Source organism: Podarcis tiliguerta, assembly GCF_965153285.1.
Source record: "Podarcis tiliguerta genome assembly, chromosome: 10".
In the NCBI taxonomy this organism is placed as follows: domain Eukaryota; kingdom Metazoa; phylum Chordata; class Lepidosauria; order Squamata; family Lacertidae; genus Podarcis; species Podarcis tiliguerta.
The window spans coordinates 62,799,885-62,823,089 of NC_139543.1; the positions used below are offsets into that span (position 1 = coordinate 62,799,885).

General features: G+C 47.7%; 2 protein-coding genes across 6 annotated transcripts in view; one reads left to right on the forward strand and one right to left on the reverse strand.

The window, feature by feature from the left end:
- Positions 1–16,346, forward strand: part of IRAG2 (inositol 1,4,5-triphosphate receptor associated 2) — a gene marked incomplete at its 5' end in the record, with an annotated part of 58,848 nt that extends 42,502 nt beyond the window's left edge. The window contains 11 exons of the mRNA XM_083401194.1: positions 310–376; positions 1,622–1,649; positions 2,614–2,754; positions 3,137–3,268; positions 6,621–6,768; positions 7,575–7,612; positions 11,043–11,111; positions 11,203–11,264; positions 11,688–11,789; positions 13,849–13,950; positions 15,602–16,346. Coding sequence (XP_083257320.1) covers positions 310–376; positions 1,622–1,649; positions 2,614–2,754; positions 3,137–3,268; positions 6,621–6,768; positions 7,575–7,612; positions 11,043–11,111; positions 11,203–11,264; positions 11,688–11,789; positions 13,849–13,950; positions 15,602–15,845 — 1,133 coding nt within the window. The 3' untranslated portion in view covers positions 15,846–16,346. The remainder of the gene's footprint in view (positions 1–309; positions 377–1,621; positions 1,650–2,613; positions 2,755–3,136; positions 3,269–6,620; positions 6,769–7,574; positions 7,613–11,042; positions 11,112–11,202; positions 11,265–11,687; positions 11,790–13,848; positions 13,951–15,601) is intronic.
- DNAI7 (dynein axonemal intermediate chain 7) overlaps positions 16,218–23,205 on the reverse strand; it is a 29,520-nt gene continuing 22,532 nt past the window's right edge. For all 5 annotated transcript variants that reach the window (XM_083402028.1, XM_083402025.1, XM_083402029.1 and 2 more), the window contains 4 exons: positions 22,199–22,413; positions 20,680–20,850; positions 18,488–18,601; positions 16,218–16,631 (listed from right to left, as the gene is read on the reverse strand). In XM_083402028.1, the coding sequence (XP_083258154.1) occupies positions 16,356–16,631; positions 18,488–18,601; positions 20,680–20,850; positions 22,199–22,413 (776 nt within the window). In that variant the 3' untranslated portion in view covers positions 16,218–16,355. The remainder of the gene's footprint in view (positions 16,632–18,487; positions 18,602–20,679; positions 20,851–22,198; positions 22,414–23,205) is intronic.

Here is a 23,205-nt window from a genome sequence, read left to right on the forward strand (position 1 = left end):
ATGCACCCGTTCACACCTGTACATGCCTGCCTTTGCCTCAAAGCTTCCCTTTTTGCAGAAGTCAGTTGTGTATAGACAAAGGATTTGCTACATTTCACACTTCAGGTAAAATTTTGAGGAACTCATCTTGACCCATGCCAGTGCAAAGGTGGTATCTATGCAGCACTGTTGTCCCACCCGAAAAATATACCAGTGGACCAATAAACGCCCACTCCTGCTTTGAGCTTCCCAGTTGAATGAGATGATTTGCTCTGATTGCATGTTTCATTTTTGCTTTTAATTATTATTTCTTCCATCCACACAATTCAGCAGGAGATCCTTCTTCATCTGAGGACGTGGCTAGTGTTGCTGTGTGTAAAACCAGGCAGAATAACAAGTGAGTTTCAGGTCCTATGGACGTCATCCCACCCCTTTGGTCCCTACATGGTCATCTTCTCTCTCAAGCCTCCATTTTGTCAGGAATCTTAGCTGGCGAAGGGGAGTAAAGAAGCACAGGAGGCCTTTGCAGTTCCAGTCGACAAGCATGTGCAGTTTTCCCAAAGGCATCTGGTTGGCCACTGTGAGAACAGGATGCTGGACTGAATGGGCCATGGGCCTGATCCACCGGGCTCCCATTAGATGTCAAGGGGAAAAGCAACTATTTGACTTTCAGAAGATCTCTGAAGGCAACCCTGTATAGGGAAGTTTTGTAATGTTTGATGTTTTATTGTTTTAAATATTTTGTTGGGAGTTGCCCAGAGTGGCTGGGGCAATGCAGTCAGGTGGGCAGATTATGATTATTATTAGTAGTAGTACTACTACTATAGTAAAGGTAAAAGGACCCCTGACCATTAGGTCCAGTCGCGAATGACTCTGGGGTTGCGGCGCTCATCTCACTTTATTGGCTGAGGGAGCCGGCGTACAGCTTCCGGATCATGTGGCCAGCAGGACTAAGCCGCTTCTGGCGAACCAGAGCAGCGCACGGAAATACCGTTTACCTTCCCGCCGGAGCGGTACCTATTTATCTACTTGCACTTTGATGTGCTTTCAAACTGCTAGGTTGGCAGGAGCTGGGACCAAGAAATGGGAGCTCACCCCATCGTGGGGATTCGAACTGCCGACCTTCTGATCGGCAAGCCCTAGGCTCTGTGGTTTAACCCACAGGGCCACCCGCGTCCCACTAATACTATATTTTATTTTAATGTTCTGATGGTCTGTCCTAACCCCATTTAGTGGTGGCAAAATCAGTGGCAGCAAAACTGGCATTTTTGGGGAGACGCTTCCGTTTTCTTGAAGCACTTCTTGTTTCTGGTGCCAAAGGCACCTTATTTAGAGCTGGTTTCACCATCTCTGGGGAGTTCGGGGAGGGCAGCACTGGACTGGAGGAGGATTCCCCCTCCCCCCCTGAACAGATCTGAGAAAAAATATTCAAAGTGCGCTCCTTCAAACCCCATCACCTCTCCTATAACCAGGGAACTTGCCAGAACTCAGCTCTGGCACCTATAAGCTGGGCGCCATTGCCATTCTTAAGAGAACGATGGAGGTGTTTGTGGTGAGTTCTGGCACCTTTTATTCTAGAAAAATAGCACTGCCTATAACCACATGGTCTGGTGGTGTAATCATTTGTCTCTTCTGGTTTCAGTGTGTCTCCCAGTGAGAAGGAAGTGGAGGTAAGCCTTTCACAATGTTTGCTGTTCTTCTGCCTTCTCTCCCATGCCCAGAATCAGCCTCCCCTAACCTGGTGCATTCTATATATTTTGGACTACAGTTCCCATCATCCTTAATCATTGCGCTTGCTGGTTGGTCCTGCTGGGAATTGCAATCCAACATCAAGAGGGCCACCAGTTCTCTCCATCCCTGGTTAAAAGCTGTTTGGATATCTAGCATTTGTTGAGAATTGCAAGTGAATAGTTTTTGTCATCCTGCTATGTTGTGTCCATTGGATCTTTTTGTTGCTGGTTTATTATATTATCTCAATGTCAGCATAAAATGTGTGTCCACTGCATAGGCTCTTCCAATTCCACACAGTTGTTTCTGATCTTGTGAATAGCACGCCTCTACTTTTAGGTTTATCCTTCATTACTGGTCAGTTTTACCTCTTTTTAAAGAGAAGCCGTTATCTGCTTGCTTTGCATCTGCAAGGACTGGTCCTCATCTTCTTTGGCGATCACTCATAGCCAAGTAAGATTGTCTTCCATAAACATGGTTTTAAAAGTGAGTCCGTAAGTGACTGTGGAGGCCAGTTCTAGATCCACACATCCTTCCACAGTGGGGGCAGTGCTTTCCGGGCAGGAGTTGATCACGGTGTGGATTTGCCAAGCGTGCCTTCCTCTTACCACATTTCTCCCTTGCGTTCTGAGTTTGAGTGTCTTCAAAAGCCATGACAACTTTGGTCAAGGCTGTTCTCCAACTGGAGCACTCACAGGCCAGTGTTTCCCAGTTGTCAGTGTTTATACTACATTTTTTTAGATTTGCCTTGAGAGAGTCTTTGAATCTCTTTTGTTGACCACCAGCATTACGCTTTCCATTTCCCCTTGCTGGTGGCTATTAATGGGCAATCCCTTTTGATCAGGAAACTTGATTTATGTCATTGCCTGCATTGGGGTTGCGTGTATCTTTTTTTCGCTTCGCCAGGGAGAATTTCTTCGACTGTCTCTGGGATTCAAATGTGACCTCTTCACTTTGGAGAAGAGAGTCAGGCTGGAAGAAAGGTCCCGGGATTTAGCAGAGGGAAACCTGAGGAAGGAGATTGCCAGCGCCTTGAAACTACTTGATGTAAGGATGAGCTATGTGCATCTGTTGCTCATTGTTTCCCTTGGCTTTGCTTTAAAAGGGCGAGGATGGACATAACATCTTTAGAGTGGGGTGGGTAAATTGAGAGTGTCCACACTGCGGCTTTATCACCTCCTAGAGCAAGCTTTAAAAACCAGTGACAGGTACTGATTGGCTAGTACCTATGAAGTCACCAACACACTTCCCTCCATTGTTTCTCTGCTCCAAGGCCATTTGCAACAGTGTGTGAGGAGCCTGCCTGAATCGGGGACCTTCTGCATGCCCTGAGCTATGACCATTCTACCCTGCTGCTTAATCTTCATTTATACAATGGCTGCAATTTTTACATGCCCTCTTTTTCCTTTTGAACACTGTTCCTGTTCAGTCCCTGTCCTCTCTAAGTGAAGATAACCAGGCACAGGAGATCGTCAGAAAGCTTCAGAAGAGCTTGGAGCTGCTGAACCAGTACGCCACCAGGCTTGCCAGCAAGGCAGAAATGCTGGGGGCCATTCATCAAGTAAGTGGTCCATTCCAGAAAATGTAAACGTTGCCTCTTTCTTTTAAAAGCTGGGTTGGGGAACTTGGATCCCTCCGGAGATTGCTGGACTCCCACTCCTGTCATCCCTCTCCATTGGCCAAGCTAGCTGAGGCTGATGGGATCTGGAGTCCAGCAATGTCTGGGGAGGGGCACAGGTCCTTCAACCCTGTTAGAAGGCGCAAGCTTAAAATTGGGCCATTCCTTTATTGGGTAGATGGTGTGATCTTGCTATATCTGCAGACGTTTGAAGACCTGAGGAGGAACGGTTAGACAGGGCAGGGCGGTTGTTACAGAAGAAGCGGAAGGTCCATTTGGGAGATCAGTTTTGGAGTTGCGGCGTTTGGGGCAAGGAAGCAGGAGAGAAACTTGAGGGGCACCGCAGCAGAGGCTCTCGTGCCAGGAAGACTGCTGTGGTTCTCATGGGAAGGAAAAGCTATGCATTGATCCTGAACAGCTTTGTTGAATGCCTGATTTCTAAGTAAAATCCACAAACGGATTTGAATTAGAACCTCGACTTGGCTGAAACTTACCCTGGAGATTTATTTTGCATTGTGCTATTTCATACAACTTGTGTGGACTTGAGCAGAGAGCAAAGGTCCCATCCTCTGTCGGTTTACTCATTTGCTGTCGCCAGTGCTTTTTTTTTCAAGAAAAATGGGTTCTGGAATGTTCTAAGGAAAAGCGGGACATTCTGGAATCAAATCAGAAGCTGGGACAGCTTCAGTAAATCCAGGGCTGTCCCTAAAAAATAGGGACACTTGTAGGGTCTGGTCTCTGATAATGATTAAAGGCACTAAGGGCCAGATTAAACTACCGTATTTTTCGCACCATAGGACGCACCGGACAATAGGACGCACCTTGTTTTAGAGGGGGGAGAACAAGAAAAAAAAATTCTCCCCCTCTCTGCCCAGCGCCCCTTCAGCGAAGCGGCAGGAGGCGCTGTGCAGAGAGGGGGAGAACTTTCCCCCTCTTGTTTACCCGGTCTAAAACAAGGTGCCGTTTAAGGTGCGTTCAGGCGGCTACCTTGGAAGCCTGGAGAGCGAGAGGGGTTGGTGTGCACTGACCCCTCTCGCTCTCCAGGCTTCAGGTTCCTTTCGACCTGCTCTTTGGGGCTGGCGGGGGGAAGCCCACCACCAGCCCCAAAGAGCAGGTCAGGGAGCAGCGGAAAGGCGCAGCGGAGAGGCTCCTGCCATAGTCGCACGTCACCTCTCCAGCCGGGAGAGAGTAAGCGGGGCTATGGCTTCTTTTGCCCCGCCCGCGCTCTCCCGGCTGGAGAGGCGGTGCTCGGCTAAAGAGGCTCCTGCCATAGCCGCGTGTCACCTCTCCAGCTGGGAGAGGGTCGCGGGGCTATGGTGTCTTCGCTCCATAGGACGCACACACATTTCCCCTTCATTTTTGAAGGGGGAAAAGTGTGTCCTATAGAGCGAAAAATACGGTAACCTGAAGCTAACATAAGGACTCCTGTTTGTGCAAGGGGGTTCTCCTTAACCCCTCACCCACCCATCCACTCTGGCCCAGTGAGGCTTCAGTCCCATCCCGTGGGCAAGACCAATATTGCTCAGGAATTGCCCATCTGATCATGTTTACTATATGGTTATGTTTACATTACTGCACGCTCCGCGCCCAGCGAGCTCCCACTGCTAATTTTTGAAGCAGCATTCACATATTAGCCACAATCCATACCAACCCTGTGGTTTCTTGACAAATACTGCGGCTTGGATGCATTTATTTTTTCTCAAACCAGCTTCAATCTGACGAGGAAAGTTAAGCTGCATTCGCTTTGTACTTCAGAAGAGAGTCTGCTTTAGAGACAGATCTCACGCCTGTGCAGATGACAACTTCACGAAGAGGAGTTCTTGGTGCGGGGAGGGAAAAGTAAAAAAGATTGTGTGCTTCGTTCGGGTGTAGACATCCTCTGATGTGAAAAACACCATGCATATGCAGCTTGGAATAATTGGAGAGAATAATTGGGTGCACTCTTCCCACCTCGGATCAAATCTATGCTTCCAGGTGCCATAAGAAAGCTGCAGAGATAGCGCAGGATAGTGCGCACCCCGGAAATGATGTCTTTCAGCTTCTGCCTTCTGGAAGAAGGTACAGGGTTATAAAGACTAGGACCAGCCGCCTGAGAAAGAGTTTCTACCCAAATGCAATTTTGGTTTTAAACGCAGTGTACGGAGTATATTGTATTTTAAAATGGGGTATCGGAGTTTTTAGGGGGCTAACCAGGTTGGGATAGCTGGGATAGCAGGCTTGTTGGGTTTTGAATGTTTTATGTAGATTTTTCAATTTTGTTGTTCTGTATGGGACAATGACAATAAAGATTATCGTAATTGTGATTAATCGTAATTGGAACAGAGCTGTTTGAGCCTAGTCGACAGTTGCAGCAGGATCAAGTAAGAGAATGGACTGAAGCTCTGTAGACTGCAGTTGGAAGGGGGAATTGCATTTTTAATACTCTCCTACGTAAAGCACACCCACCTGCTCAAGTAGAAAGCTAGCACAGCAGAAAGCAGGCTGAACTAGAAGCTCTAATCTGCAAGTATATTCTTTTTAGGAAATCTTCGCTACAGACAGAGGATACTAGTTTTAGAATCATAGAGTTGGAAGAGACCACAAGGGCCATCGAGTCCAACCCCCTGCCAAGCAGGAAACACCATCAGAGCACTCCTGACATATGGTTGTCAAGCCTCTGCTTAAAGACCTCCAAAGAAGGAGACTCCACCACACTCCTTGGCAGCAAATTCCACTGTCGAACAGCTCTTACTGTCTCCCCCCATGGCATCTTAGGCTTGACTCCCCCCATGGCATCTTAGGCTGAAGAATCAACTCTCTATCTTAATAGAAGGCGGGGGTGCTTGGGGGGGCGAGAATTCTCGCTCTGCTGGAACTCTTGGGTTCCCACACTCCTGTGGGGGGCGGGTTTGGGGGTGCGCTGAGCTCTAGCGCTGCCCTCCAAGCCTCTCTGCCGGCTCCGTGTCACAGACGACACTCAGCACGCCGCCATTATCCTCTGCATCAGCCGGAAGTCCTCAACTCCCTATCTTAATAGAAGCAAATCCCTGCCTTCCACTGTGTGTGCAGATGAGATTGTACAGTCCAGTGTTTACCGGAGCCATTCTGCGGCTCGCCAGGTTGTCCTCTTCCTTTTCCCCTCAACACGTTAGGCGAACTCAGCTCTGGAACAAATTAGCCCGGCGTCCTTCCAGATGTGTTTTTGGGGCTACACTTCCCATTAGCCTCAGTGGCTCGTTCTGCGTTTGCACGCAAGGACCACTCTGGAAATTCTACGGCTGGTCTCTGCGTGCCCCCCTAACTTTCTGTTTCTCAGGAAAGCCGGGCCAGTAAAGCTGTAGAAGTGATGATTCAGCACGTGGAGAACTTGAAGCGTACGTACGCCAGGGAGCACGTGGAGCTGGAGGAGCTGAAGCAGGTGCTGCTCCAGAATGAAAAGTCCTTCGGCTCTCTTGGGGACCGAGGTAACAGTGGGCAAGGTGCTGACTTGGCCTTGCATTAGCTGCCACCATTTGCTCCCTTGCTTCCCTGACTGCTGAGCATCTGATGCACGCTGAGCGTCTTGGACTCTCTTACTGGGGAGGCTAGTGGAGCTAGTGGAGGCTGGCCCATTAGGATGAATGGACCTTCAATCTGCCTGCCTGTCTCCTTACTGACAAGCAGTCCCCTGCCTTTCACCTCATCTGTCTCAGTGTTGTCTCTTGTAGGACTCAGCAGGGAGGAAGACAAGAGACACAATTGCCATGCCTGGCATTTGCTCTGGCACCACCTGCCCAGCCTTCTGGCCTACTGGTTGCAGTGGGTACCAACCACCCCTGGCCTGTATGGTGTAGTGGTTAAGAGCGGTGGACTCGTAATCTGGTGAACCGGGTTGGCTTCCCTGCTCCTCCACATGCAGCTGCTGGGTGACTTTGGCCCAGTCACACTTCTCTGACGTCTCTCAGCCCCACTCACCTCACAGAGCATTTGTGGTGGGGGAGGAAGGGAAGGAAGATTGTTAGCCGCTTTGAGACTCCGTCAGGTAGTGATGAAGTGGGATATCTAATCCAAACTCCTCTTCTCCTTCTCTGCTGTGTGTGGGCTTAAAAAGACCATAAGAGGTTGCCAGGTCAGGTCAATGGCCTATCTAGGCCAGCATCCTGTTCTCTCAGAGGCCAACAAAATGTGAAGGCAGAGCATAGTTATTATGGCTAGTATCCCTTGATAGCCCTGCAGACCTTTAGCTGTGCTATAGATTCATTTTCTCCCCCTACTCTTATTGCTGTTGCAGATGAATCTTCAATTAAAAAGCTCTCTGGTTCCTTAAAGGTACAAATGTTGCTGCAGTTCTAAGCTTCTAGTTCTCTGCACACTTTGCCCCGATACAGTGGTGCCTCGGGTTACATACGCTTCAAGTTACATACGCTTCAGGTTACGCACTCCGCTAACCCAGAAATAGTGCTTTAGGTTAAGAACTTTGCTTCAGGGTGAGAACAGAAATCGGGCTCTGGCGGTGCAGCGGCAGCAAGAGGCTCCATTAGCTAAAGTGGTCTTCAGGTTAAGAGCGGACCTCCAGAACGAATTAAGTACTTAACCCGAGGTACCACTGTAACCTGCTCTTTCCTATGCTGTGCCCTGCTGCAATCTTGGACTCTATTGATCTCCACTCCAATGATGTGATTTTTAAAAAAACAAACAAACCCTGACATGTTTTCCTTAAAGAAGGCTCTGAAGTCGAATTTATGGGTGTGTGACGTCTCTTGAACTAGGTTTCATTTTTTAATTATTCTACGCAAACAACCAAATTGCCATCCTTTGCAGAATTTGGCATTTTGACAATCTGCTTGCTTTTTATAAAGAAAATTTGATGTCCTAGCTCATAGGGCTGTGATATTTTGAAAGTGTGAGCAATGTCTGGTTAAGCCTCAAGCGAGAGGGAGAATCTATACTCTGCATGGTAACTTTGCTCCATTACCACCACCGGCCGAAGCAAAATAATTGGAGTTGGTTTGTATGTGAAGCAGATGCAGGTGATATATACAGAGTAGAATGTGTTCAGCATCAGTCGTTGAAGAAACAAACTGTAGGCTATACGTTCTGATGAGATTAGCTTCTGTAGAATAATACAACATGCTGGTCTGGAGCAAAATGCAAGTGACTGATAGGAGTTTGTTTTTCTAGTGCTGATGGTTCAAGTGGAACTCAAGAGTTGTGCAAACAGTGGCCTCAACCCTGAAAATACAGTTTTTCAAGTTCATTGGCGGTGCATCCTGTGTTGAAAGTTTAATGAGTACCTTTAAGTACTTTCAAGGGGGGGGGGGATGAGGAAGAAATTCGTCTAGCTCACATTTTGATGCGGACTCGCCAGATTTGCACTTCCTCCTTCGAAAAGCACTTCCTCCTTTTAAAATTTTGTGTCGTTCTCCAACCAAAGAGTGCAGATAGCAGAATGTGTAACGTTAGTGAAAACTGCACAAAGAAAGCCTTCTGTTAAGGGGAAAACTGCTTGCAAAAATGCATGTGTTAAACAAAGTTGGATACAAAAAGAGGTGTGTCAGAGACAGGCATGAAAATGCACATGGATATTCACATGATTTTTTAAAATTTTATTTACTCCACAAATGTATGCAAAAACAGTGTGAACTGAACTTAGCCTGGGAAAATGAGAAACCAACATTAACACTTTCAAGTAAACCTAGCAGGGACATTGGACATAAATGCTCAAATTGGAGCTGATTCTGAACATGACCTGCTGCTGTGCTTTGCTCGCTCTTTGCCTTTCCCTCTGTTCTGCTTCTTCATATTCTGCCACCCAATTCCCTAGTTGAAGTAACTCACAAGGAGGAAGATGCCCTTAAATAAAAAAAAACTCTGAATGAAATTTTGGGAACTTGGAAAATCCCTGTGAGTAAAAATCTCAAAAAAAAACAGTTGGCTGCCTGAACTGCAGAATTTCAAGCTTGGTTTTTCTCATGGTATGCTTATGCCTCTAAATGACCTGAAATGTAATACAGAAAAGATTCAGAAAGACAATTGAAGTGGAATTTACAATCGGGCAACGTTTTGGTGTCCTTGCTGAGTAGCCTTTTTAAGGAATTGGATGGAGGAGATGCTTCTTCAACTGGCAATAGTTTGCAAAGCCTTGCTCTCCCTTTTGAAGTTTTGTTCACATGACCTGTTACTCCTTGCCACTTGGTTTTTATTCTTCTTGCACTCTCAAAGGTAAGCCCCCAAGTAGCAGCACATCTGGTGTTGCTGCAAAACGCAACCTTAGTGTAATATTTTATCTGTGTCATAACACCATGGCACTCTGCATGTCCCTATCTCCAACCCACATCAATGGCTTCTGTAGGGGAGAGGCAGGGAATGTGAAATTATGTGTCTGTGCTCAAGCGCTACTCATTTCAGAAAAGGGAGATGACATGTGATTAACATCTAGGGACAGGGAAGAAATTTGGTTTGGTTTGCATCTACAGATGCGGCTGGCGCTCGGTTTGGTTTGCATGAAAATGCCCGATTTGCATTTTTCTGAAAAAATATGAGAACTGAAATGCAGCAAAGCTTTGACACGCTCACGCCTCCAAATTTTGCAATGCCGTTCTCCAACCACACGCGTACCAAAAAATGTGTTTTGCTAGGGGCGCTTGCTCTCAGAAATGTGTATGTTTAGGAGAAAAATCTATGAGGAGGGCGGATTGTGCACTAAAAGGTTGGTGGGTTTTTGCAAAGGCTGTAAAACAAAATTGCAAGCTGACATGGAAAACGTGAAGAGCTGCAATGAAGATTTGAAAAAATATATATGAGAAACTAACATCAATGGAATCATCCGTTCCTTGTAGCACCATATCAGCTTGGGGCCCAAGTGGACTTCCACGGAGAGATATTTGCTCAATGAAAAGTAATAGTATTAGTAATAATAATAATTTATTATTTATACCCCGCCCATCTGGCCTCCCCAGTCACTCTGGGCGGCTTCCAACAAAAGATTAAAAGCATCTACTAACTTAGGGCGCCCCAATTTTTCATAGTAAGTGGGCTGCAATAATGCTTCAGCATGGAAGCTGTGGACCGCACACTGCCATGTTGTGCGGGGAAGGGGGAGCAGGGTTAAAATTTCACACACACACCCTTCCCAAAGCCAACTAAGTGAGGTGCTGGGCTTTGGGAAGGAGATCCTAACACCCTCCCACCTCCTCCTCAAAGCTAGGAAAGCATTAACTAGGTTTGGGGAAGGAGGCGGGATTACTCTAGGACAAACATAGGCAAACTCAGCCCTCTGGATGTTTTGGGACTACAATTCCCACCATCCCTGACCACTGGTCCTGTTAGCTAGGGATCATGGGAGTTGTAGTCCCAAAACATCTGGAGGGCCGAGTTTGCCTATGCCTGCTCTAGGACCCTGTCAATTACCTCCTTTCCAAAGCCCAGCACCTTGCTTAACCAGCTTTGGGAAGCCAGTGGGAGGGCTATGGCGAGGGGGGGCCTGTCAAATGTTGCCAAGGGCCGCACAAAAAGGACTCGGAGGTCCGTGCATTGGACCAGTCTGTACTAACTTGTACACATTTGTGAGACCAGGTACTCTTACGCCGCTGAAGAGTTGCAGAAGGACATCTTGAAATAAGAATAACAACGGCATCTATTCTTATATATTGCTAAGTTGTACTTGCTTCATGTGAGCGTTACTTTTGCATAGAAAACCACAGGGCGTGTCAGCTCTCGAAGGCATAACCCAACAAGCAGTGTCTCTTATTTTATGTAGCCTTCATCCCTACGCCGAGTTAGCATTGCAACCTTGCCTAGGAATACTGGAAATGCTGTTTTGCCGCTGGTATGTAGGCATTTTCCAGTACCGATAGTTTATTACCATTGATGTATCGGATAAATACATGCTGAACTCTCTTCTCCTTTTTTCTCCAAAGGCCCAGTTAAATGAAACAGATGGAAGTGACAAAAGTGACAAATTCAACAGGCGCCCTAGTTGGTAAGAAAGGAGTTCGTGTGGTTGAAAGAGATGGATATGCACTGTGTGTGTGTTCACTAATACCTTTGGTTTTGGAACAGACTTCCGGAATGGATTAAGTTTGAGAACCAAGGTACCACTGTATATAGAAATGAGCAAACCAGTGATATTTTAGGGAGCAGGCTAGCAGGTGGGGCCCATTACTTACATCATAGGAGCCTACACAAAACAAAACAAAACACAGTTGCTGTATGTGGGTTTTATTTTATTTGGTTATTATCTTATATTTTTGAAATGCACAACCAGGTTTGTTTTTCCTTTAAATTTTTTGGGGCCCCCAAGAGAGTGGGGCCCTAACCTATAGCTTGTTTAGCTTATACGTAAATCTGGCAGCATCTGCTCTGCAAGGGCAAAGTAAGCAGATCCAATCTCTTCTTCCAACAGGGGCTTAATGGGAACAAAGCAAAGCGAGAAGCGCCCTTTGTTGCAGAGGTACGTAAGTTCGCCTTCCTGGGCTGAGTCGGAGGAAGAGCACACTGAGCCCAAGTAAGTCTCTATGCTTCTTGCACATTGTCTGGCCCCAGAAGCCAAGGTCAAAGTTGCACCTCGTATGTTTCGCCGCCCCCCAGGGTATTGCTTTCTGATGAATGGTGATAAATTGTTTTCCTCCTAACTCCCTACCTGGAAAGCACCTGTGAATCTGGGAGTCATAGTCCAGAACATCTGGAAGTCACTGTTAGGTCTAGGGGAGGAGAAAATTGATTCAGTTCACATTTAAAGGCAAACCTGCCTAATTTGAAAGTTGCACTTCTCCAAATTGTGCAATGCAGTTTCCCGGCCGTGTAATGGGCACGAAAATCTATATGGGAAAAGCGTGCGTAGAAATGCTATGTTAGTAAAGGTAACATACAAAATGCACTGCGTTAGGGGGAAATTGGTTTGCAGCGTCTAATAAGCGAAATTAAATGCAAAGTTGTGTCTATTAGAAGAAATTCACTGATGAGTTTTTGTGAGGACTTTGGAAAAAAATTGTTGCAAACTGATGTGGAGTTCTGAAACTTAAAAAAGAGAAAGGAAAATGGACAGATTGGTCCATTCAGAGTTGGATAACCTTGGTTTAAGTTATAGTTATACAGCACATTTGTGTGCGAGAGATGAAAGTTTCTGCGAGTTTCTTATATCAAGAGAACATCCAATGGAAATATTTTGTAGGAGTACCGTCTCCCCATGAGCTTCTTTCCAAAAGTTACACATGTCCAGAGAAGGTGGCCCCTTTTTTGTCTTGCTCCCTTCCAAGCCAGCATATTTTAGTCCATTGAGAAAGCCTGCTTTATATTCGCTTTAAAAACAAAAAACAAGTTTTTAATGTTTGAAGTTTTATTCTGTTTTTAGTCCTCTGTTGGGAGCCGCCCAGAGTGGATGGGGAAACCCAGCCAGATGGGCAGGGTATAAATAATAAAAAATATTGTTTTTATTATTATTGAAAGCCTTTGTGGTCTAGGATACTGTCTAGACCAGGGGTAGCCAACATAGTACTCTTTGGGCTCCAGTTCTGAAGTTGGAAAATGCTGTTGGGCTTGAGTCTTGCTTACAGGCTTCCCAGAGGCCTCTGTGAGAACAGGATGCGGCAATTGACCCTATTGAGTGGAGTGGTTCTTAACTCTTAAGTCAGTGGTCACAAACGGTGGAACCTCTAGTCCGACAGTATTTGGAGGTCACCAAGGTGGCAACCCCTGATCTGGACCAGGATATCAAAGCTGTCTTTACGTTTTCTCTTGTTAGTATTTGTAGTTGGCTGTACAATTTCAATTAAAGCTTAACTTAATGTTGAACTGGGTTGTGTTTAATATCGTGAGCTGCCTTGGGGGCCGGTTTGGCTGGGGAGATGGATTAAAGCTGTAAGGATGATAATATTCTGGAGGGAAAGCGTTGAGAAGGAAATGTTGCAGAGGACTAGAAACTTTGCATTTGGCAAATCCCACTTATGCCCTCCGGGAGTCTTGTGTAGCAACCCGAAGCACATAAGGTAGTTAATAATAATAATAATAATAAATTATTTATATCCCGCCCTCCCCAGCCGAAGCCGGGCTCAGAGCAGCTAACAACAGTAAAATAATACGGCATTCTAAAATCAATTCATTATAAAATCAGTTCAAATCAAATTGATGGCAACCATTGGGCTAGAGTTCTGTGAGGATTGCCAAAGAAGGGAGTCAGGCTGTGCCTTGGCCAAAGGCCTGGTGGAACAGCTCTGTCTTGCAGGCCCTGCGGAAAGATGTCAAGTCCCGCAGGGCCCTAATCTCTTGTGACAGAGCGTTCCACCAGATCGGAGCCACAGCCCAAAAAGCCCTGGCTCTGGTTGAGGCCAGCCTAACCTCCCTGTGGCCCGGGACCTCCAAGGTGTTTTTGTTTGAGGACCATAAGGTCCTCCAAGGGACATACCAGGAGAGACGGTCCCGTAGATATGATGGTCCTAGGCCGTATAGTTCCCCCTCATACGGTTGTAATGAAAAGGGGAGAAGCATTTGAGGGGCTAATCCTTTTGTCAAAGCAATGCATAATCTCGCCAGCCGATGGCACCCTTGCATGAAATTCTCCCTTACAGAAACGCTCCCTTGGAACCGCTGGCTCCAGAGACGCGAGGAAGCAAAGCTTGGAAGCTGAGTGAAAAGGAAAGCAGCTCATCGAAATGGGGGCTGCACTCACTGTAAGTGGCAGAGGGAAGGGGCATGCTTGGAATTTGGGGGCTTTCAAGCGACTGAATCGGAGTCAGTGGCAGCAAATAAAAGCAGCTCCTGAACAGGGAGAGGGAGGAACTCAGCTCACATTGAAAGGTGAACATACACATGGTGTGGCCAGCGTTTGTTTCTGATGTCCATCGACATGGAAGAGATTTCCCATTGCCCACGCAGATCCTTGGAGAGGTTAACAACGTTACGTTGTTAAATTGTGGGGCTGTAATGTTAAGAGAGGGACGCGGGTGGCGCTGTGGGTAAAACCTCAGCGCCTAGGACTTGCCGATCGTATGGTCGGCGGTTCGAATCCCCGCGGTGGGGTGCGCTCCCGTCGTTCGGTCCCAGCGCCTGCCAATCTAGCAGTTCGAAAGCACCCCCGGGTGCAAGTAGATAAATAGGGACCGCTTACCAGCGGGAAGGTAAACGGCGTGTGCTGCGCTGGCTCGCCAGATGCGGCTTTGTCACGCTGGCCACGTGACCCGGAATTGTCTGCGGACAGTGCTGGCTCCCGGCCTATGGAGTGAGATGAGCACACAACCCTAGAGTCTGGCAAGACTGGCCCGTACGGGCAGGGGTACCTTTACCTTTAATGTTAAGAGACAGATCCTGACCCCCCCTTCTTTTGTCTCCTGTTCCTTGCCTACCTACCCATTTTGGTCCTCCTTGTGGCCCAACCCATTTCTGATGGTGGCTCAACCGTCCTAAAACCAAAATTCCAAAAAGGGAAATTGGACACACATTTCAGCAGGTCCTCGCTCCATGAATCCAATGAAGATCTTCAGATTTACTTTAGCACGTGTTGGAACACAACAAGTTGCGGCAAGTCTTGATTGCCTGTGCTGTTGCCAATTGAGTCCTGGCATAAAGCACCAAAAGTCTCCTCCCCACGTGCTTTTGTTGAATGGTCTCTTTAAATCTGAAGGTTCATTATTGTTCCACAAGATGTGTATTTCTTTAAGGGCCAGAGCAAATAACGTGACCTAGTTTTACAGCTGTGAAGCAGTATAGCAGGTGCTGTTAAGTTATGTTAATTAAGCTGTTGGGTATAGTATATAAAGAGCAGCACCGAGCTCTCTCTCTTCCCTGGTGGTTGGGTTGGTGGATGGGTCATGCTTATTGATATATTACAATTAATGTAAAAGGAGTTTTTATTATTAAAACCTAGCTACAGTTATTTTAGAGACGCGATTGGCGCTGTGGGTTAAACCACAGAGCCTAGGACTTGCCGATCAGAAGGTCGGTGGTTCGAATCCCCGCAACGGGGTGAGCTCCTGTTGCTCGATCCCTGCTCCTGCCAACCTAGCTGTTCGAAAGCACGTCAAAGTGCAAGTAGATAAATAGGTACCACTCCGGCGGGAAGGTAAACGGCATTTCCGTGCGCTGCTCTGGTTCGCCAGAAGCGGCTTAGTCATGCTGGCCACATGACCCGGAAGCTGTACACCGGCTCCCAATAAAGCAAGATGAGCGCCGCAACCCCAGAGTCGGCCACGACTGGACCTAATGGTCAGGGGTCACCTTTTACCTTACAGTTATTTTGTGTTCCTTGTAATGTGTGGTCTCCCCAGCATGCCTTCTGCAGTGCAACTAGTCTGCAAATAGCCAACATCTTTTTCTTCCCTACAGGTATAGCAGATTCGTCTCTTGGGCCTCCTCTCTCCAGACTTCCATCTGCAGGACCAGCAAGACTCTCTTCGTCTCCATCTTTGCGGTGGTGCTCCTTGCTGTTCTTTCCACCTTCCTCCTGGGCTTCTCCTTCCAGAGGCCAGCAGAAGGCGCCCCCGTCGGGACAGGAGATGCTTGGACATCCGTGCAGCAACTGCTGTGGCCATATACTCGCCTCCAGCACCAAGCTCCACCTCCCGTATAATTCACTGGTGGGAGTTCAAGATGAGGTACCTTTCGGACATCCAAGATGGGGAGCCGTCCTGCCATGTGGTTTTCAGCGGGCAGGTGCAAAGGGGTAGATAATATTTCAAGCTCTCTGAACTTTCAACATCATCCAAGGTCCCCATGAAGCTTCCAGGTTACAGCATCTCAATGTTTCTGGAGGCCCTGCCCTTGCAAGTTATTTCCTGGTAATTCAGTTCAAAACGAAACACAGTTTGATGCTTTCTGGCACCTTCTGAATTTTTAAAAATCCCTCTTCCCTCCCTCCCCCAAATCGTACCGAAGCTGCAAGATCTTATGAAACATGTTTTAGGAAACACTTGGGAGTGAATATAGTTTGTCCACAAACAGCTTACAAAGTATGGTATTTATTTTTTTCTGGAGGAAAAAATGCATCTGCAATCTTGAACCTATCGCAAAAGTCAACCTCTTATTTTATTGGACAGGAGTGTCTTCGACTCAATAAAGTTCTTAAGCGGTGCATGGCTTCTCAAGAGTATGTTAGTAGCTTGGTAGAAAGCAGCAGCTGGTACACGACGTCAATGAATAGATGGTGGGCCTGCCGAATTCTCTCCATTGCTTCTTCGCTGCCAAAGTCTTTGATCAGGTGGTAAAGGGTGGAGTGGAATTCCGTGTCCTCTGCTATGTTCTTTGAGAAGTTGTCGCTGTCCTCAGTGAGCTGGAGCCTCTGAGCTCTCTGCCCGTTAAACATCAGGAGGGCCCAGTCTTTATCCCATACTGGCTCTTTTGAAAGGTGTTCACAGATCTGCCAACAGGACAGCCAGGAGTTGTTATAGCCAATAACCTGATGGGCTTGGAAGTAGTAATGTTTATTTGTTTATAAAAATGGGGGGCTGGAGGATAGCACCAAAATCTTCCTTTTTCAGAAGGGCTAACCTGTGGGACAGGACGCGGGTGGCGCTGTGGGTTAAACCACAGAGCCTAGGACTTGCCGATCAGAAGGTCGGCGGTTCGAATCCCCGCGACGGGGTGAGCTGCCGTTGCTCGGTCCCTGCTCCTGCCCACCTAGCAGCTCGAAAGCACGTCAAAGTGCAAGTAGATAAATAGGTACCGCTCTGGCGGGAAGGTAAATGGTGTTTCCATGCGCTGATCTGGTTCGCCAGAAGCGGCTTAGTCATGCTTGCCACATGACCTGGAAGCTGTATGCCGGCTCCCTCGGCCAAAAAAGGGAAATGCGTGCTGCAACCCCGAGCCAGCCCCAACTGGACCTAATGGTCAGGGGTCCCTTTACCTTTAACCTGTGGGACTCCAGCTCCCATTGGCCCCAGCCAGCATGGCCGATGGCTGGGGATGAGGGGGACTGCAGTCATCTGGAGGGGTTAGCCCTTGAGCTGGTGGTGTGTACAAGTCTGGTTTCAGTTGCTGAAGGCTGAATCAAGCTTTGCACACTCACTCTCTCTGCTAGGTTTCTGCACTGCCGTCCCCTAATCCCCACATTCTAGGCCAGGCATAGGCAAACTCAGCCCTCCAGATGTTTTGGGACTACAACTCCCATCATCCCCAGCTAACAGGACCAGTGGTCAGGGATGATAGGAACTGTAGTTCCCAAAACATCTGGAGGGCCGAGTTTGCCTATGCCTGTTCTAAGGCAATGTCTCTTTTGAACACTTTCTATGGACTGATAAGCTTCCTCCTCGTGTGAACCCCTTAACCAGCATTTCCCTGCAAAGCATTTCATATAGCCTGGCATCTTCCTCATTAGTGCTAACCAGGTTTGCTCTTGTAACCAACCTGAAAGTGCCTGGTTAATGTGAATTACAGCACTGATGCAGATATGTAATGCTATATAAAGGTAAAGGTACCCCTGACCATTAGGTCCAGTCATGGACGACTCTGGGGTTGTGCGCTCATCTCGCTCTATAGGCCGAGGGAGCCGGCATTTGTCTGCAGACAGCTTCCAGGTCATGTGGCCAGCATAACTAAGCCACTTCTGGCAAACCAGAGCAGTGCACGGAAATGCTGTTTACCTTCCCACCGGAGCGGTACCTATTTATCTACTTGCACTTTGACGTGCTTTCGAACTGCTAGGTTGGCAGGAGCAGGGACCGAGCAACGGGAGCTCACCCCGCCACGGGGATTTGAACTGCCGACCTTCTGATCGGCAAGTCCTAGGCTCTGTGGTTTAGACCATAGTGCCACCCGCATCCCTCACATAATGCTATATAACCATGGTTTAAACCAGTGTTTCCCAGACTTGGGTTTCCAGATGTTCTTGGACTCCCATCACCCCTAGCAAGCAAGACCAGTAGTCAGGGATGATGGGAATTGTAGTCCAAAAGCAGCTGGAGACCCAAGTTTGGTTTGCTTAACCCTGTGTTTCCCAGAGTGCAAAGGGGAAGCCAGGCACCATTCTGATCCCTGATGCAGGGTTCGCACACTCACCATCAGCACTGGGTGTCTATGTCCAGATTCTGAGAGGGCAAAATGCCTCTACCAGGTGGTCTTCCCTGCCTGCCTTGCCCCCAACCCCCCGACCACCATCAATGGCTACCTAATTTCACAGGAGATGAGGGCAAAGCACATGAAAGCTGCCTGCTCCTGTTTGTAGAATGCAGGGAAGGAGCTTGAAAACGAAACCACAGTAGCACAGCCCATACGTACCTTGAAGACCACATTTTCCTCTCCGCTCACCAAGTTCCACTTGCTCCAGCTGAAGGCAAAGGAAGATGCGATGAGTGCCATTTGCTGGTAACTGGTGATTTCTGCTAAAAGTGTCTAAAAACAAGAAGATAGAAACAGAAGACTGAAACACCTCTCCACCTGAAACCATTCAACATCGTCTCTCTTTAATGGAAGGTGGGATCTTGTGTTCTCGATGCCCCCAGATCAATAAAATAAATGTTGCCCAACTCTCACAACATGAGGCACGCAAACACAAACCACCACCCTATGTTTACTTGTTATAACAGGGAACCAGGCAGAGGGCCTTCTTGGCAGTGGCACCCGCCCTGTGGAACACACTCCCACCAGATGTCAAAGAGAACAACAACTACCAGTCTTTTAGAAGACATCTGAAGGCAAACCAGTTTAGGGAAGCTTTTAATGTTTGATGCATTACTGTATTTAATATTTTGTTGGAAGCTGCCCAGAGTGGCTGAAGAAGCCCAGCCAGATAGGCGGGTTATAAATAATAAATTATTATTATAACATGCAAAGGCAGGCTCCAATGGATTGAGCAGACAAGACCAATAGTGGGTCCAGCGGTCAAGAAGGCGGTTTCTGCACACGCTGTAGAAGGAAGTCAAGGGCAGATGGGGCTCTTCAACCTGGGAAGGTAGCCCGTCTAGGAGAAGGAAAACTCTGACCCTAAACCTCCACTGCCTTTTGGGATATCTTTGGGAGAAGGAAAGGCTCAGGAGAAAACCCTATACAAATCCTGAGTGGAGACCCTAAGACAGTTGGGTGGCACCTTGTACACTAGCTTCCAACAATTCCTGCGGCCAGGCTGCTACTAAATGTCTTGCTCTGCTTTTCACATCAGGGAGGCTGAGATGGGGGTCTTCTCATCTGGGCACCCAAAGACCTCCGTATACACTGCCTAGCCTTGCACCCCCGGGGAGGTCACTTCAGTTTGACTTCTCCCATGGAGGTACACTCCACTGTCTCTCGAGATAGACAGATGCCAACAACATATAAAGGCAAGGAGGGTGGGGCAGAGCTGCAGGAAGCTCTGGCCTTCCAGGTTTGGCTGGGCAACAATTCTCACCACCCTTGGATAATGGAGCCATGCTGGCTCCTGCTGATGGGGCTACAGAAATTCACATCTACCGTATTTTTTGCTCTATAAGACTCACTTTTTCCCTCCTAAAAAGTAAGGGGAAATGTGTGCGCGTCTTATGGAACGAATGCAGGCTGCGCAGCTATCCCAGAAGCCAGAACAGCAAGAGGGATCGCTGCTTTCACTGCACAGTGATCCCTCTTGCTGTTCTGGCTTCTGGGATTCAGAATATTTTTTTTCTTGTTTTTCTCCTCCAAAAACTAGGTACATCTTATGGTCTGGTGCGTCTTATAGAGCAAAAAATACAGCAAGTTCTGTATTCTAGCACAGAATATATTTAAATATTGGGGGGGGGGGTTTCAATGCAAACATTTCTCAATGTATTTTATCCTAAAATACACCCTTCTAAATGCATTTGGTTCATTCTTTATAAAATCCATTGCAAAATCCATTCTAAACACGAATCAGCTCAGATTGCTTAAGAATGCTGAATGGGTGCAATTCTCCATCTGTAGTTTAGAGTCTGCATAATTTCCAATGATTAAAGGTAAAGGTAAAGGGACCCCTGACCATTAGGTCCAGTCGTGACCGACTCTGGGATTGCGGCGCTCATCTCGCTTTATTAGCCAAGGGAGCTGGCATACAGCTTCTGGGTCATGTGGCCAGCATGACTAAGCCACTTCTGGCGAACCAGAGCAGTGCACGGAAATGCCGTTTACCTTCCCGCCGGAGCGGTACCTATTTATTTACTTGCACATTGACGTGCTTTCGAACTGCTAGGTTGGCAGGAGCAGGGACCAAGTAATGGGAGCTCACCCTGTCGTGGGGATTCTAACCGCCGACCTTCTGATCGGCAATCCCTAGGCTCTGTGGTTTAACCCACAGCGATACTTTAGGCTAACGTGCCTTCTCCACTCAAGTTTCATTTTGACCTTCCTGATCATCTATTTGGCAGCTCAGCTTTTCGTTTCCATTCACGCTTTTTGTACGCTGCCCTGGACTCTTCTGAAAAATGAGGCATTGCAACCAAAAGTAAAATATGAATGGATGTAGACAGTTAGCCCTGGTCTCTTACCTTTTTGTTGATGGAGACGTACTTAGGAGAGTATTCCGCTGGGAAGATGTTCATTCCAGCCCTCTTCAGAGCAATGGTGAGAGCTAGGGGGCTCATCCACACCCCTCTCAGGTCAGAGAGAAGAGTGGTGTCTTCCATGGTGGTGATTCCAGCTAACATACACTGATTGAGCTGCCTCCGGGAGCAAAGCAAAGAAGGTTATCATCAGTTTGCTGCCATCATGCCGTAAACATCTGGCAGCCAATGCTCACTTCTTCCTCTACCCTCCCAAACAGAAGATGGAAGGGCACTTTCCACCTTACAGCAGAGAAGGGTTACTTCTGGAGTACAGGGGAATATCGCACTGCCAGCCGGCGAATCTGTGGCACGCCCAGTGCTGTTAAGACTCCAGCTCCCATCAGCCCCAGCTTAGCAAGGCCACAGGTCACAGATGATGGGAGTTGCAGACAGGCAACATCTTGAAAGCCACCGATTCCACATTCCTGGCTATTCTCAGAGAGGAGTCGCTGTGCCACATCCTTCTCTCCCAGAGTCTCTGATGGGGGCATGGATGTAAACAAGCCCACGACAGCAAGTCATATGGAGCAGATGGTTCTGTTGTGGCACAGTGGCAAAAGCAGCTGAAAAATGCAATGCCAGCCAATTCAGGACCCCTGACCTTAAAAAGATATAGGTGGCCACCCTGTACCTAACTTTACATTGCAGATGTAAATAATAAATTTAAGAACCACTACACAGGTGGCACTCTGGGTTAAACCACAGAGCCTAGGACTTGCCGATCAGAAGGTCGGCTGTTCCAATCCTCATGACGGGGTGAGCTCCCGTTGCTCGGTCCCTGCTCCTGCCAACCTAGCAGTTCAAAAGCACATCAGCGTTCAAGTAGATAAATCGGTACTGCTCTGGCAGGAAGGTAAACGGCGTTTCCGTGCCCCAGATTTGTCCGCGACTGGACCTAATGGTCAGGGGTCCCTTTACCTTTTACCAATCAGTATGCAGGGCAGATAATATGTACCTGTTGGTATCTATCTGCCAGGGAACCACAAGCCACTGGGAAGCTAAACTCTTGCAATCCCTCCCCTGATCACACACCTATTGGAGATTGTGCATATTGGCTGGGAAATGTGCAGAATGCTCCCTTCATTTTATTCATTTATTAAATTTGTTTGACACCCTTCATCCATAGATCTCAGGGCGGTTCACAACCTAATGGACAGATTATGGGCATGTTCTACATGAGGCCTGGTGAATGTGCACAATGGCCAGCTGTTATGCACATTAACCATTCAATGAACTGGGTAAGAAGTTGGGTAGAATTGCCCCTACACCTATTTTTCCTTGTATGGCCACAAGTAAAAGGGCTAGAGGAATACTTTTTCCGTTAAAAAAAAAAAAAGAAGTTTCTAAAAAGACCCCCGAAATATCCTGCAAACTCTACAGCCCTAAGTCCCATTGCATTGTGCAGGACTTCCTTCCTAGTTAACATTCAGACGGAACTGGGCTACAGGATGTCGCTGCGTACCTTGATTTGAATCTGCAGCTCAGCAAAGGTGGTGAGGATGGTGAGGAAGGCTTCGTCGGTCCCATTGGGCCGGAGTTCCCACGACTGGTAGGGCATGTTGAGGTGAGCATCCTGCATCAGCGTTACGGTGAAGAAGCCATTCATTTTGAAAGCGATCTCTTTCTCTTGCATGTTGTACACCACATCCCCAATGTCGTCCGTTCTCCAATATTTCGCTTTCAAAGGAACAAAGGAAGAGGGTTTTGTTTGAGGAAGAGTGGTGCATGCTCTAGTTATCTCCCACGTGGACTACTGCAATGCGCTCTATGTGGGGCTACCTTTGAAGGTGACCCGGAAACTACAACTAATCCAGAATGCGGCAGCCAGACTGGTGAATAGGAGCGGCTGCCAAGACCACATAACACCGGTCTTGAAAGACCTACATTGGCTCCCATTATGTTTCCGAGCACAATTCAAAGTGTTGGTGTTGACCTTTAAAGCCCTAAACGGCTTGGTCCAGTATACCTGAAGGAGCGTCTCCACCCCCATCGTTCTGCCCGGACGCTGAGGTCCAATGCTGAGGGCCTTCTGGCGGTTCCCTCATTCCGAGAAGCAAAGCTACAGGGAACCAGGCAGAAGGCCTTCTTGGTTGTGGTGCCCGCCCTGTGGAACGCCCTCCCATCAGATGTCAAAGCGATAAACAACTACCTGACATACAGAAGACATCTTAAGGGAAGTTTTTAATGTGTGACATTTTAGTGTGTTTTTGGTCTCTGTGGAAGCTGCCCAGAGTGGCTGGGGAAACCCAGTCAAATGGGCAGGGTATAAATAATAAATTATTATTATTATTATTATTATGAACCAGGTCCTTTCAGCTTAGCAGTGGGCAAATGCCAGCCTGGAAGCAAAACTGGACCGGGCACAGGTCCCAGCTTGACCCACGAGGCCAATCCCCCACCCCCCCAGCCCATCTGCCCCACATGTGACAACAGGTGTGGGGCAGATAGAGTTATGGCTGCAAAGGATCG